Source organism: Rhinichthys klamathensis, unplaced genomic scaffold (assembly GCF_029890125.1).
Source record: "Rhinichthys klamathensis goyatoka isolate OS25496 unplaced genomic scaffold, OSU_Roscu_1.1 h1tg000021l_1, whole genome shotgun sequence".
Lineage (NCBI taxonomy): Eukaryota > Metazoa > Chordata > Actinopteri > Cypriniformes > Leuciscidae > Rhinichthys > Rhinichthys klamathensis.
The window spans coordinates 924,652-943,410 of NW_026606572.1; the positions used below are offsets into that span (position 1 = coordinate 924,652).

The following is an 18,759-nucleotide window of genomic DNA, read 5'->3' on the forward strand; positions in this document are numbered from 1 at the left end:
ATGGAGAAGTTGTGGTGTAGTGTTGGGTTGGCCGGGATCACAAGCAACTCTGTCTTCACAAAGTTTAGTTGAAGGTGGTGGTCCTTCATCCAGCAATAAATGTCTGTCAGGCAGGCTGAGATGCAGGCAGCTACCGTTGGATCCTCCAGTTGGAATGAGAGGTAGAGTTGTGTTGTCCGCATAACAGTGATAGGAAAAACCATGTTTCTAAATGATGAATTCTAGTGATGACATATATATGGAGAAGAGAAGTGGTCAAAGCACTGAGCCCTGAGGCACACCAGTAGCTAGATGTTGCGACACCGTATAGAACCTACCCGAAAGTCTCTGCTATTTTTGAGATTATCAAATGTGTATTATTAACATGATATCAATATAAAATTTAAAAAATCAGTCAATATAGTTATTGCATCTGCAGTCAAAAACAAATTTATTGAAGAGAAAACTAATTTATAAGGAATGATAAATGTAACGTATTTTCCCTTTTAATAACAGGCCCTAATTTCATGCTCTGATAACTTCATGATAACTGTTTAATTATTGAGTTGAAGCTCACCATAATATGACGGTAGGGGATTTTACGGTGTTTCCTGACAGATGACAGGCATCATCTTTTTCGTAAACTGCAGTAGAGAAGTATGATTGACAGAAGAAGGATGTCACCTTTCCTGAGCACCAAAACATAAATGCAGTCATGCTGAGAGTGACTATAAGATCAGATGGTGGTGTAAATGAAATTTAGGTCACTCATGTCAGCGAACAGTTTCTGCTTGTGTGAAAAAGTTGACCTCGTCTCATTGTGACAGTAAGCCATTCCCATCAGAGAGATGTAGTGCATCTATCTGGTGTGTGTGTGTGTGTGTGTGTGTGTGTGTGTGTGTGTGTGTGTGTGTGTGTGTGTGTGTGTGTGTGTGTGTGTGTGTGAGACAGAAATGGGTCACATGTGAAGGACAGCATGTGTACAGTGACCTGACGGAGATATTGACACCGTGTGCTGGTGTGTGTGTGTTTTGTCTATGAAGCTGTGCGGCATTTCCATTGTCACTTTGTCGGGTTCTCTAGGATGAAAGTGGTGATAAGGCATTGCTGGCACACTCCCAACATGAAGGTTGTTCCAATAGGTAGAGGGCATTATACTGAGTTCTAGGAGTATCACAAGGTAGTATCACATGTATTTTGGAGGAGAAGGCCTGTAAAAAAATCCATTCAAGATACCATATGAAACCTGTAAAATCAATTATAAATATATAATTCATTCAATACTAAGAGGCATTGATTAAAATGTGAAATATACAGAGCCCCTCACATGGTGATGTAAAAAAAAAAAAGAGATTTGAGGAAGTCATATTTCAGTGCCTTTCCTTGAAAAGAAGTTGTGTTCACTCACACAACTTTTGAATTCTCTCGCAAAAGTTTTGCTTTCCCCTGAGAAAATCATTGAAATATATAGTTTTTCCTCCCACCTCATATTATTTCCATTACCAGTTACTTAAACGTCCTTTTACTGACGTCTGCTTCTCAAATCTCAGTTCAACGCGGGATTCACAAAACGCTTGCTCTTGAAAGGTGGGTCAGTACCCAGTTTATTTGGTACAGGTTGCTACACATCGGTTTGTTGATGGACATGAACTGAATAACGAGTTGAATTGCAAAGAACTTAATAGTTCTTCCAATGTTTCATCATCGGACTCGCGCTTGGATTGATATGGTAAAATCGACGTCGTCGTCTTTATAGTGTGTGCAATCGCTGAGGACTGAGGAAGCCTCCAGAGCTTACGGTAATGGGCTTTAGCTTCCGACACGCTCTGTACGCGGTACACCAATCACAACAGACTGGGCCATCTGACCAATCAGAGCACAGTAGGCTCGCGGAATTGAGGGATTTAGAGACTGATTCATCCGTCGAGTCGTTTGAGAATCAGTGAAAAAGTGGTGATGTGCAATGTATTTTATGAGAAAATGATTTTTTTTTTACCTTTAATGCATGTAAACCTATTGTTGGAGACTTCCAAAACAAAACCAGGAACCTTTAAAATAGCATAATAGGTGCACTTTAACAACATGCTAACTCCAACCTCTGTTGAAATCAGTCACTAGCCAAAAAACTGTAGGGCTGTGTTTAAAATCGCCCTCTATTCCCTCATTTACTATTCCCTAAATGAATCCACTAATATAGTCTACTTGAAGCAGTGGATAAAAACGAGTGAGTGAATTCAGACTGAGTGCGCCGGAAGCAAACTGGATTTATCTTGAACTGTCAGGGAAACTGTACTTACTCAAACAGTTGAAAAATCGATTAAAAATGAATTTATACCTGTATGATATTACGCTGTACCCACATTGGACCAGCACTTTGGAAAATGGATGGATGGATGATTCATCTGCGGGCGAGACGCAGTAATTCATTCGGTGCAACCCTCACAGTGCATTATGGGTATTGTCTTGCTGTTGCGTGTAGATCGGTTGTACACTTGTTATTGCGGTGCATCATGGGATTTAATGAGTGCACACGATAATGTTCACTATGGTTTCGGACACCACTACAACTGGCTGTTCCCTCAAATAGTGCCCTATATAAGGGAATAGTGAGAGATTTTGAACACAGCCTAGGTCATGCTCAATAACATTTGCAAAGTAAAGTTTGGTAAAAACATTTCTGGTTAGTGAGACTTGTTATTTTTTGCTGCCACCTGTTGTTTTGTAGAATAGGGCAAAAGTTAAAATGTCAAGTATATAAATACCTGTCGAGTGTTGTGAGATGTGTGCGTCATCTGTGAAGTTAACTCTCTTCATGTGATTCTCTTGCAATTATTTCTGTCATTTCTTTACCACATTCCTTTCAATGGAGTTTGCTCCCTCTCTTGCTCATAGCTCTTCCGAGAGAGGATCTGTATGTGTGAAGTGTGTCAATATCTGTAGGAGTGTTTATCTGTTTGACCTTTGTCCTGCAACAAACACACACATATTTGCATATATATAATACTAACATGTGAGAACAGGCGTACTATTCATTATCCTATAAGCGTAGGCTTCTTTGGCTTCAGTGGATATTTCTATTATAAAGATAGAGAAAAACCTAGATAACTGATATATATATATATCCATATGCTGATTTGGTAAGCAGAAGACAGCAATCAACATTGCCTTTTTTAATGCTTGTGCAATGTAATAGTGCAGATGTAGTGCAGTGATGTAATGGGTGCTTTTCACAGTAATCAATCATTTTCCATGAAGTGGATGTGTAGTTGGCCATGTGCATGAAGCAAAGGTTCTGTTTGCTTTTTACTTAGCCAAGTATAGCCTTATTTCTATCAACCACTTATCCATATTCTAATCTTGATATTGTTTAGCCTTTTGAAGGTATTCTGTCTCAAAATGCATGCATTTTCTCTAAGATAACTTAAAATGGTGGTTTCATTTCAATGAGAGGAACAGCCATTGTAACCAAGTAGATTCAAAATGTTTTATTTCAAGAAAAAAAATAGTCCTATTAAAAATAAAATGCTGTGTAATGTTGATGATGCTGATAACGTTGATTATTTTACATATCTGCTAACATATGCTTGTTTCTGCTTCTTCTACGCCTGTGTTTGATCAGGAGATTCAGTGATCTTTCAGAATATGAAAAGATTCTACCGTTTAACAGTGAAAACACGGAAAGCCGGAAATTTCTGTCCATGGCGGGGAAAGAGTTAACTAAAGGGCCATTCACAAAGAATAACTAAGGGGCCATTCACGCGATAGACATGTTTTTTGATCAAGAGACACGTCTTTTAAAAGTTGAACTTATTTTAACCTGAGTGTCCCGACGGTTGGAAAAGCGGCTAATGTTATAAGGATTTTAAAGATATATACCTGATATATGCACCAATGCAAAATGTTCTATATTGTAATCATTTACTTCGATGAGCTCATTGTTTCTGCTTAAAATTAAAACATGATGTTAGCTAACTGCGTGATTTGTATATGTACATTTCTGAAATGCATTACTTCTCAGGGGAACGCAAAACATTTGTGAGAGAAGTGAGAACGCAAATAGTTTTTTTTAATTGTTTTTTTTATTTAAATTTTTTATTTTGAAATGACATAATTTTTCCTCCCATCTCATTTTTTTTTCACCACCATGTCCCTTTAAGGGCTCCGTGAAAACAATATTTATTGTGAAAAGTGTTATACACATACATGTGAATTGAACTGAGTATACTTGGAAAGGATACGCGTTCGACTGTACGTATACGCTAGCATTCACTTAAAAAAACGAATTTTACTTTGGGTTTACAGAAAGAGAAAGACGTGAAAATGAAAGAATCACAAAAATTGCAGAATGATGTTTTAACAAATTTCGGAAGGAACACGTTCAAATGATCTATCCAATCAGCACAAGAAGAGGCCTATATATAGTACGCAGCCGACTCACCTACTGTATGTTCCTGGGCAGTTTTCAGCATCCCTCCACATCCCCGTCTCCTCACACTCACCTGGTTCCTATCCTAGCCAGGAATACGGGGGAGTACTCTGGGTTCTGGCCAAAATCCCGCTCTCCTCGGACAGCATGCCAAATACGCATACTCTTTTACTGATCTGATTATTTGTAAGTGTGAACTCGTGAATTGTTCTTTGTGAAAGGGGTCATCATTTGGTTGATTTAAGCCGGATGTGAAGTTGTGTGTGTAAATGGAGCGGCCTGATGAGAGTGACTGTATGCAGAGTTGGCAGTGACTTGAGTGTTCACAAATTACCACCAACTGTGTGATTGTGATGGAGTTACGGCTAACAGAGTCACACAAAACACACACACACACACGAACACAAGTTTGATTCTACACCCCTTAATAACATTAATAATAAATTCCTGATACTACAGCAAAAATAAATATCCCATTAAACATACCTTAAAAAACTGTAAATATTAATATAGAGTTCACTCTTAAATTAGAACATGTTTTCACATATTTCCCAATTAAGTAAACAAAGTAATTACACACTAAAATGAATTAGATTAAGGGCTCTTTTTCTTGCCAATATTGTTGTTTGCTAAATATTAATGACATAATACACAGCAGCAGATCTATTAGGGTGCATTTATACTGGAAGACTCCAATATAGACAATGTATATATATATATATATATATATATATCACTCAGATACATTCTTAAATTGTACATGAACTTGTCTGCCACGGATGCATTTCAAGAGATGTGAAGAATGAGGGCTTCTATCCAAAGGCAATGGATTCAGAGAGAAAGAACTATGATAAAGGCATTATTTTATAATTATATATATTTTTATATATTATGTCATCTGTACTGGTTCACAATTTGTACAGATTATTTTCATACTGATTGTGAATCATACTGAAGTGGCCACCTTTACCCAGACCACATTTTCAAGTGGACTTAGATTTAAAAAAAAACGTTTCACACCAACCAGATGAACTGAACACTGATGTCAAACAGACACTGAATGTACTAGCCCTTCTGTTTTCCAAAGTTACTGTTGTCGTGACTAAACAATCCTCAAAAGCCTTAAAGTTGTATTGGAAATGAAGTCTTCCTGTATTTAATCCCCTGCCATCATCTTCTGCTGCTTTCATTGTAAATAGAGGAAACATCTCTAACAGACGCACACCATGTGGGTGGTGCTTTAAATAAAATTGTTGCTTAGCCAATTTCTCTTGTGGATGCCGCCAGATGACACTGGTTGTCATGGTTACGGGCCATTTCAGTAGCTTCTATTTTGATCTATTATTCTGGTCAGATATGGGTCAAAAACTGACCCAAGTCCTCTAAGCGAGGAATTCTGTGGAGAATACTATTGCAGGTCCATTTTATTCAAGCTTTTGCCATACCTGCTATTTACAGCTGAAATGAAGCATATATATATATATATATACATACAGTATTTTATTATTATTAAAAGCTATCAAAAATTATTTTGTTGTCTTTATTTGTTGCTTTGTATGTCTTTTGGAATTGGAATTGGATTATTGGAATTTCATGTCAATTAAATACACAGCCTTACAGTTTAATTTCTGCAGTTTAGGGTGTTTTTAGAAAATGTGTAAACTAGACTCCAGTTCTGATGCCTGTACCAAACTGTAATGGGCAATGTAGCTCCTTTGACAAGGAGAAGCAGATATGCTTGAGCATTTTGCCTTTTTTAAGGTTGCATCTTGTGACATCACATCCTGTTTTTGGTTAGTTTAGATGTCTTGATGTCCATGTTACGTTCATATTTCAGCCAATCAGAAGGTGGGTCTCAGTCCGCTTGTTTGGTGCGCACCAAGGTCAGGGTGGCAGCGTTCACACTTATTCAAATATGCACTAACAGAGCAACTGCACTAACAGAGCAATCGCACCAGGGTTCGTTTTAATCGAATCAAACCTGCCAAGTATGAACACACACTTATTGTTGCAGTTCCTGAATAAATGAATCAATCAATTAATGACCAATTGGAGAGGCACTCCACTTTATTTACTTAAATAATGTTCCCTAAATTTTAAACTTGGGCTGCCTTTCTACTCATCTTCCAAATAATTTGCGCTGGATCACAAGGGTTAAAAGTGACATCAACTCGTTAAACTGATCTGAGAGTTCTGCTGTTGCCGAGTACTACACAGCTGAAAATATTATTAACATTAATTGAATTGTTTTCTTCTTTTTGTGTTTTTTTGCAGAACCGTGAGCTTCAGATCATGAGGAAACTGGACCACTGCAACATTGTGCGTCTGCGTTACTTCTTCTACTCCAGTGGAGATAAGGCAAGTGCCTCTCTTGTATCACTTAATCTTATGCTGTTATCTCACGCTACATCACAGCGTGCTCTTTTCAGTGCCATATGTCTGAACTAGGCAATATAGTAAACACGTATATTCACAATGTATTTGCAATGATTTAGCTTGTGACATAAGATTAAGTAGCATCATGTCGCAATGATTTTAGGGTGATTTCTATTTGTTGTGCGGTTTATATTTCATTAAAAAACAACTTATTGACCCCAAACTTTTAAAAGTTCATTTTATTTTGACTAAATATGGCCAGAATGTAAAAAAAATATATATATATTAAAGGGGTGGTAAAATGCCCTTTTCACAAGATGTAAAATAAATCTCTGATGTCACCAGAGTGTGTATGTGAAGTTTTAGCTCAAAATACCCCACAGATATGTTTTTAAAGCATTTTAAAATTGTCACTTTTTGAGGATGAGCAAAACGCACCGTTTTTGTGTGTCCCTTTAAATGCAAATGAGCTGCTGCTCCCGACAAAGAGGGCGGAGTTTCAAGAGCTCCAGTGTGTTAGCAGCTCGATTATCTCACACAGACAAGAACTGAACATTTTTAAAAAAACTTTTTAGTAGGGATGCACGATATAGGACTTTGGCCGATATTCGATATGCCGATATTTTCAAACTAATTTTGCCCGATGCCGATACCGATACCGATATATTTGTATTTTTTTTTAAGTGCAAAAAAAGCTTATTAAAGCTTCTATTAATGTTCTCAGTCAAGAGCAGTGAGTGATTTCCTCTGTGTTTTGTTGTTTTATTAACATTAACGGGATAGTTCTCCCAAAAATTTAAATTGTCATCATTTACTCTCTCAAGTTTCTTTCTTCTGTTGAAATTATAAAAGTTATTTGGAAGAATGTGGCTAACCAAACAGTTGCTGTACTCCAGTGACTTCCATCGTATATTTAAGCACAAGAAAGAAATGAATCCAGGTTTGAAACAACATTAGATAGACATAATTTTTATTTCTGGGTGCAGTATCTCTTTAAAGACAAGCGGCAGAATATTATGACTGTCTCTTTAAGAACTGCACGCGAGTAACGCGACGCGTCTAATATACACGCATTTGACAAGCAGATTTTCTCTGTTTGCTTTCACTTTAGACATAACCAACTTTGTTTATGTAAACCTTGTGTGTATTTGACAGTATCAGCGCAATAAGAATCGAAAGATTAGTCCAGTGTGCAGGCGCTGTGACAGGCTTTTAGTTCCTGTGAGCGTCGCGTGTACGCGCTCAGAAAAGCGGATGTTAGAACAGCGCATCAGCACGTGAATGACATGTGAATGACGGGCGACAGTGGCTCAGTGGTTCATGTGGGTTGTCTACAAACCAGAAGGTTGGTGGTTCAATCCTCGGTTCCACCTGACCAAGTGTCGAGGTGTCCATGAGCAAGACACCTAACCCCAGCTGCTCCCGACGAGCTGGATGGCGCCTTGCATGGCTGCCGTCGCCCGTCGGTGAATGAATGAGTGAGTGAATGGGTGAATGTGAGGCAAATTGTAAAGCGCTTTGGTGGCCATTGGGTCTGTGAAAGCGCTATATAAATGCAGTCCATTTATAAATGCAGTCCATTTTTACCTAGCAAGACTTTGACGCACATGCAAACAATGAACTTTTGTGAATTGCGGTTTCCCATGAGTGTAACTCTACCTCTGCGTTTACATGTGATGTGATGTGAATGTACGTCGCGTTGTACAGTATGTTGAGATGAAGGCGCCAGAATTGAACTGATAGAATGCACGATCAGAAACCGTGAGACGCACACCCCTAGTTGGAAGTTTAAGTTGCTGGCGCTCATGCTTCGTTCACGGTCGTCACGTGCGCATAGGAAACACGCCACCCTATCGGCAAGGCTCATCGGCAGAAATATTCATATCGGCCGATGCCGATGATGGTCATTTTAAGCTTTTATCGGCCGATACCGATGTTGTCCCGATATCATCGTGCATCCCTACTTTTTAGCCTTTTATGTTCAAACTGGAGTCGGACAAAGATGGAGAGACTCAAGAAGTGACAACATGTAGACAACATTTCTGAATGGTTAGTTGATGAATTTATGTAGCTTAAGTTTAGTCATCTTCTAGTCATTTATTAGCAATATTCTGAATATTCTAATTTATGAGTTTATTAGCATATTCTGTCTTGATAATCTATAAATCGTGTTCCCGGGGGCGGGGTTTATGTCAATTTTAGGGTTAGTGATGTCAATAACCCGTGAGGAATGTCGTGTAGTCCCTACCAGCCGTTTGTTGTAGTCCTTAAAAAGCAATTTCTTTAAAAGCAAATTTCTCCCTTTGCTTTGAACTTTGAGCGTTGTAAATTTGCAGATGTTGTTTATGCTCAAACAGCAACATTACACACTGACTAAAGATAGAAAAGTGAAATCATAATTAACCACCCCTTTAAGAGATTTTTTTTTAAACTATATCGCCCAGCCCTAGTCTAAAAGCCTCTGTGTTTTTATTAATCTCTAATGGAGTCTAATGGTGGCCAGATGCTGACCAGAGATAAATCCACTCTGAGAACTTCTTCCCATGTGATTATCTGTGTATCTGCTAGACATACAGTACGTAGGCTTGACACTCTCTGACTGAGCTATTAAGACACACACACACACACACACACACACACACACATAAATACTGTCAACACTGCAACATCGTCTGACCACCAACCACATATCTACCTCTCGGTCTTTCTTGGTCTCGCTTATCTCACACATCATACGCACATACCCTCTCGACCTCTCGCCCACACACCATGACTTTGCAAAAACGCCTGACCACCGTTTTTTCTTCTCTGAGAAACATGCTTTCGAAATGTCAGTGGCTGGTTTCCGCGCTCACACACCCACACACACGCCCCTACCCCTCTGTAACCCAGAATCACAGAGCACCAGGGTAAAGGCTGACAGGGAGTGCATGGAGAACAGGTCCATAAAATACTAATAATGATAAAAAGTCTAGGTAACTGGAACAAGAGCTGAAGGGGAAGGAAGATATACAGATGAAAAAATCGTGTCCATGGCGGTAGTGATACGGCAACAGTCCATTCGTTCACTGAGAACAAACCCTTAACATTGGTCCAAGATCATTTTTATGTTAAAATGCTCTTTTCCGAGCTTAAAAGTGAAGTGTGTCATTTCTGTGCTGTACTAAACTCCCAAAAGCATTATTAGCCAACTTTGGTAACATTTTCCATCATTGCCAACATAGTGATTCTGATTGAACAGCTTTCTGTTGTTTGTGAAAATGAACTGTAATAATATGACATTAATTGCAGTCTCGAATTGATTAAACAGCAGAAGTTATTACTCCAACTCATTAACATCTGTCCTATATTGTTGAACCAAAACGATGGAGGTGCGACTAGTTTCTTTACGGCCCTTTCACACCACAAAACGTAAATGCGATGAAGATTTTGAATAGAATTGGTGGATTCATATGGAGCTATTCACACCAGACGCAAACATTTGGCTCGTCAACAAATCTAGGTTTTTTTCTTTGGTGAATGTGTAATTATTTTTTTCTTCATTGGCTGATGATAATCACCAGAACCTGTGATCAGACATTCGATTTTATATTATGACAATGCTTGGCAACTGTAAGCATCCGGCCTGTTCCCACCAAGGATGATAACTATAATGATAACTATAACCATGAATTTTTTTAAATCACTCTCACTCTAAGAGATAGTATGGAAGACTTTTTATATCACAACTGAGAGTTTATTTCTCGCAATTGTAAGAAAAAAAAAGTCAGAATTGTGTAATATAAAGTCGCAATTGTGAGAAAAAAAGAATTGCAAGTTCATATCTTGCAATTCTGACTTTATAACTCGCAATTATAATACTATTGTGAGATATAAACTTGCAATTGCAAGTTATAAAGTCCAATTCTGAGGGGAAAAGACTATATCTTGCAATTCTGACTTTATATCACGCAGTTCTGCCTTTATAACACGCAATTGCAACTTTATATCAGAATTGCGAGATCGAAACTCATAATTGAATGAGAGAAAAAAGTCAGAATAGTAGGATAACAAGTTGCAATTACCTTTTGTATATTTTATTCTGTGGCGGAAACAAGCTTCCATAGAATAGCAAAGTCCACACTACAACTATAACGATAACGTCACAGTGGGACGATATCATTGATATCCCTTTCAGAGTGTTTTTTCCCCAGCTGATGAACAATAAAAACATTGACAGCCAAACAGAATCAACTCGACTTTAAATAGCTCAAGCATTTAAAGTGGCAGACGACATAATTGCAGCATGTGCTTATAATAAAGTTACGTCCGTTGGTGTGAACACTAGTATAGTTATTCTTTATAGTTATCATTCTTGGTGTGAACAAGCCTTTACACAGCGCCTACACCAGACCCAATTAGAACATCTCAACTAAATCGCCCCCATCATAATCAATAAAGCTGTCACTGTAAATGTCTGTCTGATTCAACAGTGCCTTAAATGGTTTAGCAGAATCTCTACCAGTGACACATTTCTACCGTTGCATGGTGTGCACCATCATACCGCCCAGTAGACTGGTTAGCTTCTCTCTACTGTAATTTTAGCAGCTGCTCTGTTTTTTTGCCTAGTATAAACCACCATGAAATCAGAGCCCAGAGCATCTCACGGAGAGATAAAACACAAAGATAGAGAGAGGTGGATGACGTAGGCATGGAGAGAGAGAAAGAGATTAAAATCAGGCTTGAAAAGAGACAGTTCAACAATGATGAGGTGGCGTCATGTCTGGACGTGGTCTGCTCTCCCTCCAAACAACTTCCACTTCAGCAAAGTGTCACGATTAGTAGAAGTGTTGTTGCACACTGCAGACAGCACTCTGCTGGAGCCTGACCCCAGACCCCTTTAAATGACTCTCTCTACAGCCACAGGCTCAGTTCCAAAGCATAGTGAGTGGCCTTGCTGTTCTGACTACATGAACACGTACAAATGATGTATCGAGAGGAGGCCTATACTGTATATACATGGACGACTCACCTATGCTTCTCGACAGATTTTTTGCATCCCTTCTTCACCCCGACTCCTCACTCCTAACCTCTCTGACGCGCTTAACGGAAATTCTACCACCAGCCCATTAGGACACATAAACAACACATGCAGATCTATGTATTTATTCAATGACTTCAAGACTCCCGGGACTAAATATGGTACTTGTTGGGTGAACAGATCACATTAAGCATGAGTTTTATGTTGATAAATTAAGCTCAATGTACTATTGAGTTGATTTATTTAGCTTTGGCACACTTTTGTCCCACTTCACTCACAGGGTATTTTGCTTTATTTTTTATTCATAATATATTTTTGGACCTACGTCAATGGTATTATATAGCTGTTAATTTCCTTGCAAAAAATATTATTGACAAACAAAGCAAGTCTTTCCCTTGTGAAAAAAGTTTGTTTAATTGTATTTAATGTGTGTTTGTTTTGTAAAGTGCAACTTTTAAAAAGTCAAAGTCAAATTAAAGGTTTTACTCAAGTACATTATGTTTCAATAAACGTTTGTTGTACACTTATTTTGATGAACACACTAAATCACAAAGTACTTGATTATACTATTAACTGTAGTGTGTTATTCAATAATACAGTACATTTAAGGTGAATCTTTTTTTATACTAGAGAGCTGTTGAATACGATATTAGTTTTTTCTGGTGGCTTAATATGAGGAATATTCCACATGTGTTACCACATGAAGTACTAGAGAAAACAAAACTTCCAAAATAAACCCTATACATATACTGTACATTTTCCATTGAGGAAGAAGATGTGAAGGTAAAGACAGCTGCTTTATATAATAGATGGTTTGATTTGAATCCATTTCAAAGGCATTCTTTGTCACTTCGTGACTGATTTGAAACTCTACATATGTAACAATTGATTTCAATAGTTTTCTGTTAGCATGTTTGCTTCGATAACAATGCAGTACTGTAATAAGCATAAAGTAAAATAGTCTGTCTCTTATTAGATTTAATTATTTTCATTGAGAATTTTTAGTATTTAATGATTCATATTTATAATCAACATTTCTCTCACTTTATGCTCCCTCTTGGGTATATGTTTGATTAGATTCATTGGAGTATTGTCTTCGGACTGTCCCTTTGTCTCAAAAAGAATTATCTTTAGGAACAGTCTAAATATCTGAGTCTTTTAAATACTGCCCACATAGTAGGTCACTAGGTTTTGGAACAGAGAAATTATGTGTCTGTGTGTGTGGTCTCAGTGTTGAGTTAGAATGTTCAGCTGATTGAGCAAAGACTTAACCAACAGAACATATTGAAAGCATCTATTTATGAATGTTGTATGAGTCTACAGAGACAGGTGCTTGTATACTGACACGTATGGAGATTGCTGGGTCTTGACAACCACCAGCCGTTACCCATGATCCCTCTCTCTCCCATACTTAGTGCCCGCTGATTTTTCCTCACAGGGGAGCCACACAAGACCGGCACGGATGAGTCAAAAAATACATCTACATAGACGACTCAGACGAAAATAGGAAGAGAGAGAGTGATAGAGAAAGAGGCTCTAGGTTGTGTCACATGGTATTCTGTATTTGTGTGAAACAAACTCATTTATTTATGCACTGCAGCTATAAGTATCTTGTCTCACACTTACACTACTCTTCAAAAGCTTGGGGTCAGTAAGACTTTTATTTTGTTTAAAGAAATTAATACTTTTATTCAGTAAGGACACATTCAATTGAATGTGTTCTTTTCCATTTTTCTGTTCATCAAAGAATCCTGATTTTTTTTTATTACGGTTTCCCAACAAAATGATAAGAAATGTTGCTTGAGCAGCAAATCAGGATATTTTAATGATTTCTAATCATGTGACAGTAAACTAGAGCAACGATTGCTGAAAGGATAGAAACAAGTTTTTTAAAATTCTAATAATATTTCAAAATATTACTTTTTTGTTCAAATAAATGCAACCTTGTTGAGCGTAAGATACTTTTTTCAAAGCATTAAAAATCTTAAGAACGGTAGTGAGACTTAAAAGTATATGACAATATGAATAGGATTGGGAATCAAGAACCAGTACTTATTCAGAATTCGAACCAAATGATTTTCGTGACATTCATTCCCGTTAATGGCAACAGTAAACAGCACAACCAGTGTAGTTTGATTCTTAAGAACAAGTTTGATCGGTCTAATGAATCAATTGGAGTGAAAATGTAATAAAAAAAACATTAGAACAAGTTAACAATAATAATGTTGTTTGGTAGTTATGTTTAGTATTTACAACACACTATAGAGGGTATGCGTGGGACGTCACCGTCAGCCGGAGTGACTGCGGTTACAAAAAGACTTAATGGCAGCATTTGTTTTCAGAATATCGCGAAAAACACACAAAACACATCTCAAACGAGAAAGAGCTTTGCGATTGACTGTACAACTACATTTGACAAGAAGTCTGAGGTATATTTTTACAGACTGCCAAAAGCTACAGAACAGAGACGTAAATAGATCCTGGCAATTCATTGAAACAACTAAACTCCAGGCACTGAAAGGTGGATTTGCAGTTATCATTTTATGTCAATATGCTGAATTTGGGGGTAAAATCATACCCTATATATTGTGTTGTTATTATTGTATTCACAACTCATCAATTAAATATTTACCATCGTATATTCTGCATAATTGGACGTTTTTAAATAAACACTGACAAAAATGATACAAGTTTTAAAGGGATACTCCACCCACAAATGAAAATTCAGTCATCATTTACTCACCCTCAAGGTGTTTCAAACCTGTATGAGTTTCTTTCTTCTGCTGAACACAAAGGAAGATATTTTGAAGAACGATTGGAACCAAACAGTTGTGGGGCACCATTGACTTCCATAGTATTTTTATTTCTACTATGGAAGTCAATGGTGTCAAAGAACTGTTTGGTTTCAATCGTTCTTCAAAATATCTTCCTTTGTGTTCAGCAGAAGAAAGAAACTCATGCAGGTTTGCAACAACATGAGGGTGAGTAAATGGTGACAGAATTTTCATTTTTGGGTGGAGTATCCCTTTAAGGCTGGACGATTTTGACGATATATATACACTCACCGGCCACTTTATTAGGTACCCCATGCTAGTAACGGGTTGGACCCCCTTTTGCCTTCAGAACTGCCTCAATTCTTCGTGGCATAGATTCAACAAGGTGCTGGAAGCATTCCTCAGGGAGTTTGGTCCATATTGACATGATGGCATCACACAGTTGCCGCAGATTTGTCGGCTGCACATCCATGATGCGAATCTCCCGTTCCACCACATCCCAAAGATGCTCTATTGGGTTGAGATCTGGTGACTGTGGAGGCCATTTTAGTACAGTGAACTCATTGTCATGTTCAAGAAACCAATTTGAAATGATTAGAGCTTTGTGACATGGTGGAAGTAGCCATCAGAGGATGGGTACATGGTGGCCATAAAGGGATGGACATGGTCAGAAACAATGCTCAGGTAGGCCGTGGCATTTAAACGATGCCCAATTGGCACTAAGGGGCCTAAAGTGTGCCAGGAAAACATCCCCCACACCATTACACCACCACCACCAGCCTGCACAGTGGTAACAAGGCATGATGGTTCCATGTTCTCATTCTGTTTACGCCAAATTCTGACTCTAACATCTGAATGTCTCAACAGAAATCGAGTCTCATCAGACCAGGCAACATTTTTCCAGTCTTCAACTGTTCAATTTTGGTGAGCTCTTGCAAATTGTAGCCTCTTTTTCCTATTTGTAGTGGAGATGAGTGGTACCCGGTGGAGTCTTCTGCTGTTGTAGCCCATCCGCCTCAAGGTTGTGCGTGTTGTGGCTTCACAAATGCTTTGCTGCATACCTCGGTTGTAACGAGTGGTTATTTCAGTCACTGTTGCCCTTCTATCAGCTCGAACCAGTCTGGCCATTCTCCTCTGACCTCTGGCATCAACAAGGCATTTCCGCCCACAGAACTGCCGCTCACTGGATGTTTTTTCTTTTTCGGACCATTCTCTGTAAACCCTAGAGATGGTTGTGCGTGAAAATCCCAGTAGATTAGCAGTTTCTGAAATACTCAGACCAGCCCTTCTGGCACCAACAATCATGCCACGTTCAAAGTCACTCAAATCACCTTTCTTCCCCATACTGATGCTCGGTTTGAACTGCAGGAGATTGTCTTGACCATGTCTACATGCCTAAATGCACTGAGTTGCCGCCATGTGATTGGCTGCTTAGAAATTAAGTGTTAACGAGCAGTTGGACAGGTGTACCTAATAAAGTGGCCGGTGAGTGTATATAACATTGATATAAGTGATCACCCGGATTTAGACCTAGCTGTATTGTATTTATATGAAGCGTTCACAGGCAAATTTACTTTCTGTATTTCCCCGGCGTCAAAATCAGGCACATATAAATGTCAGGAAACACGATTCCTTGCTGCATTTCAATATCCATGGATCACTGGATCTTTAGTTAGTTGTAAGGGACACTATATTGAGTCCTACCTTTAGTTTAAACTGATAACTCGTGTTTTTGCAGTTTCCTCTATTAAATCCAGTCATGAAGCAGCTCTTTTGCCACTCGGTCCGGCGGGAAAGTGACGTCAATGCATTCCCTCTATTGACGGTGGGCAATGCTTTCAAGCACTGAAAGAAACATTCAAATTCTATCAACATTTCCTCACCCTCATGCCATCCCCTATGTAAATGACTTCTTTCTTCAGATAAAGACAAACAGATTGTTAGACAACAAATCTTTCTTTGCTTTGATCCTTTCATACTGTCATAGAAGTGTTCATGAGAAGGACGTTGTGATAAAGTGCATTGATGACATTGTGAAGTTTCACAGCACACTTACGTCACAAGGACCCTTACGTGAACGCTCATATGACAGCAGACCGGAAGCAATGATTTATAGTTAAACGGGTCAAAAATATTAGTAGTTTTCTTACACACACCTATCGTTTCGCTGCAGAAGACATTGATTCGTCCACTGGGGTTGTGTGGATTACTGTCATGATAGCTCATCAAGCATGATATAAACTCACAGAGATGAGTTATCTTCCTAAAAATATTTGCTTATGTTTATCTGAAGGAAGAGAATCATATACTGCCCATCGGGGATGGCATGAGGGTGAGTAAATGATGAGAACATTTTCATATTGGGGTGAACTACCCCTTTAAATTGTTGAGGAACCAAAATCGCTAAGTGGAACCAGATTCAGAACCAGAACAATTTTCTTTTCATCCCTGAAGATTTACATAACTTCCTAATACGTAACTGGAATAGCACTGCTTTCCAATCCAATCTGGAGCTTCACTAGACACACTTCATATGTATGTAGTTATAATTTGTCTTGATTTTTACTAGTTGTGCAAAGGCACATTAATAAACACACTTAAGTTAGTGCATATTGTGAAAGAGACCGTAAAAGCAAGGCCTGGGGTTGGACGAGTCTCTACCTGTGGGAGATGTTGGATACTGTGCCGTGAGCTACAGATCAACCAATCACATGCTCAGAAAGTCATGTGACCACCGAGCAGCAGCCAATCAGATGGCCATATAATCTGGTGAGAGCATCTCAGTCGCCTCGGAGCTTCTCCGATCGGCTGTAATTGAGGAAGTGTTGCTGTTGCTGTAGCGAGGGAGGAGAGTGAGTCATGGCTACGACTAATTTTAGCTGCACAGCACAGCACAGTTGGTTTTCCCCCCACATTTTTTTTTTTTTCAGGAAATCAAACATCCGTTATTAGAGACTAGTTATCAATCAGAGACAAAAAATACTTGGCTAGTGAAAAATAGTGGCTCTAACCAATTCATTGTGTGTTCTATAATAGTTTGTTGCTTGTAACCAGATTTGTTTTAATTATATTTATTTGTTATAAATATTTGATCAAGATTTTGTTCTAGGAATAGTAGAGTCGTTTACTCACCCTCATGATGTTGTTCCAAAGCTTCTTTCTTGCTCTTGCGAAACACCAAAGAAGATACATTACAAAATGTGCGGAGCATGGTTATATACTCTTATAAATATGACCCTTATATATATATTGACCCTTAATTGAAAAGTTTATTTTTAAACTTTTCAATTAAGGGTCAATAAATACAAGAGCAATTTTTACACATGGCATGCTTAACACTCCTCAAAGTAGGCATACAACAATTGCTTAATGTTATGAGATTAATGTGATTTATCTCAGCCTATATAAAGTAGGCTGTGGACGGTCACTAATCTAAATACCTCTTATTGGCCATTGCATTCATATGCTCAACAGATACATATGTGGTTGGTTGTAATAGTCAACACTTTTCATTCAATTTCACATTTCATTTTAATTGCGACAGTCATAATAGATTTAGTTTAATTGTGAACAGGCAATTTTTGCCCCTTTATATTGAATTTGGGGGACATTTTTGTTTGTTTTTGGTGGTACTTTTGCCCCAAGCCCCCGTTAATTTCCAATTCTGATGTGGAGTGCTATTTTTTTGTAATGGCAATTGAGGCTGTCGACATTTTAAATCTTTTTAAACCTTTTATATCTCTATGTCTTTTATATTTGTACATCTTATTCTTAGATTTAAGTATCTTCACATGTTTAGCGGAATATGCAATGTCAGTTTGACTCGTGACCTTTTGGGTCATCATGCCTAAAGTAAATGATCTCAGGCATGTGAAGTCCAGCAGAAATAGACTCTCTCACAACTGAACTTGTGGAGGAAGGAAGAAGGGAATAAAAGACAGGATGTGACATCAGATGAGGGTCAGAGTGGCCCTGTAGGCCACTCCATTGATTCTTCCTGTCCTTTAGTTCTTCAGGAAGATGTGACTTCAGCGTCTGAGCATTTATGTTATGTAAAGATGGTGGGCATAATTATCTCTCGCTTACGGGCACAGTTCCACACAATGCATGGCAGTCAACGTCCCCAATGACATCATGCCAGAGAATCTGCTGTTTTAGTGTCGTTTCCATGGCAGCTTTTTTAT

The 18,759-nt window shown here is 38.3% G+C and overlaps 1 protein-coding gene across 2 annotated transcripts in view; it reads left to right on the forward strand.

The window, feature by feature from the left end:
• The window catches only part of gsk3ba (glycogen synthase kinase 3 beta, genome duplicate a), a 68,363-nt gene that overhangs the window by 30,312 nt on the left and 19,292 nt on the right, over positions 1–18,759 (forward strand). For both annotated transcript variants that reach the window (XM_056240928.1, XM_056240937.1), the window contains exon 3: positions 6,680–6,763. In XM_056240928.1, coding sequence (XP_056096903.1) covers positions 6,680–6,763 — 84 coding nt within the window. The remainder of the gene's footprint in view (positions 1–6,679; positions 6,764–18,759) is intronic.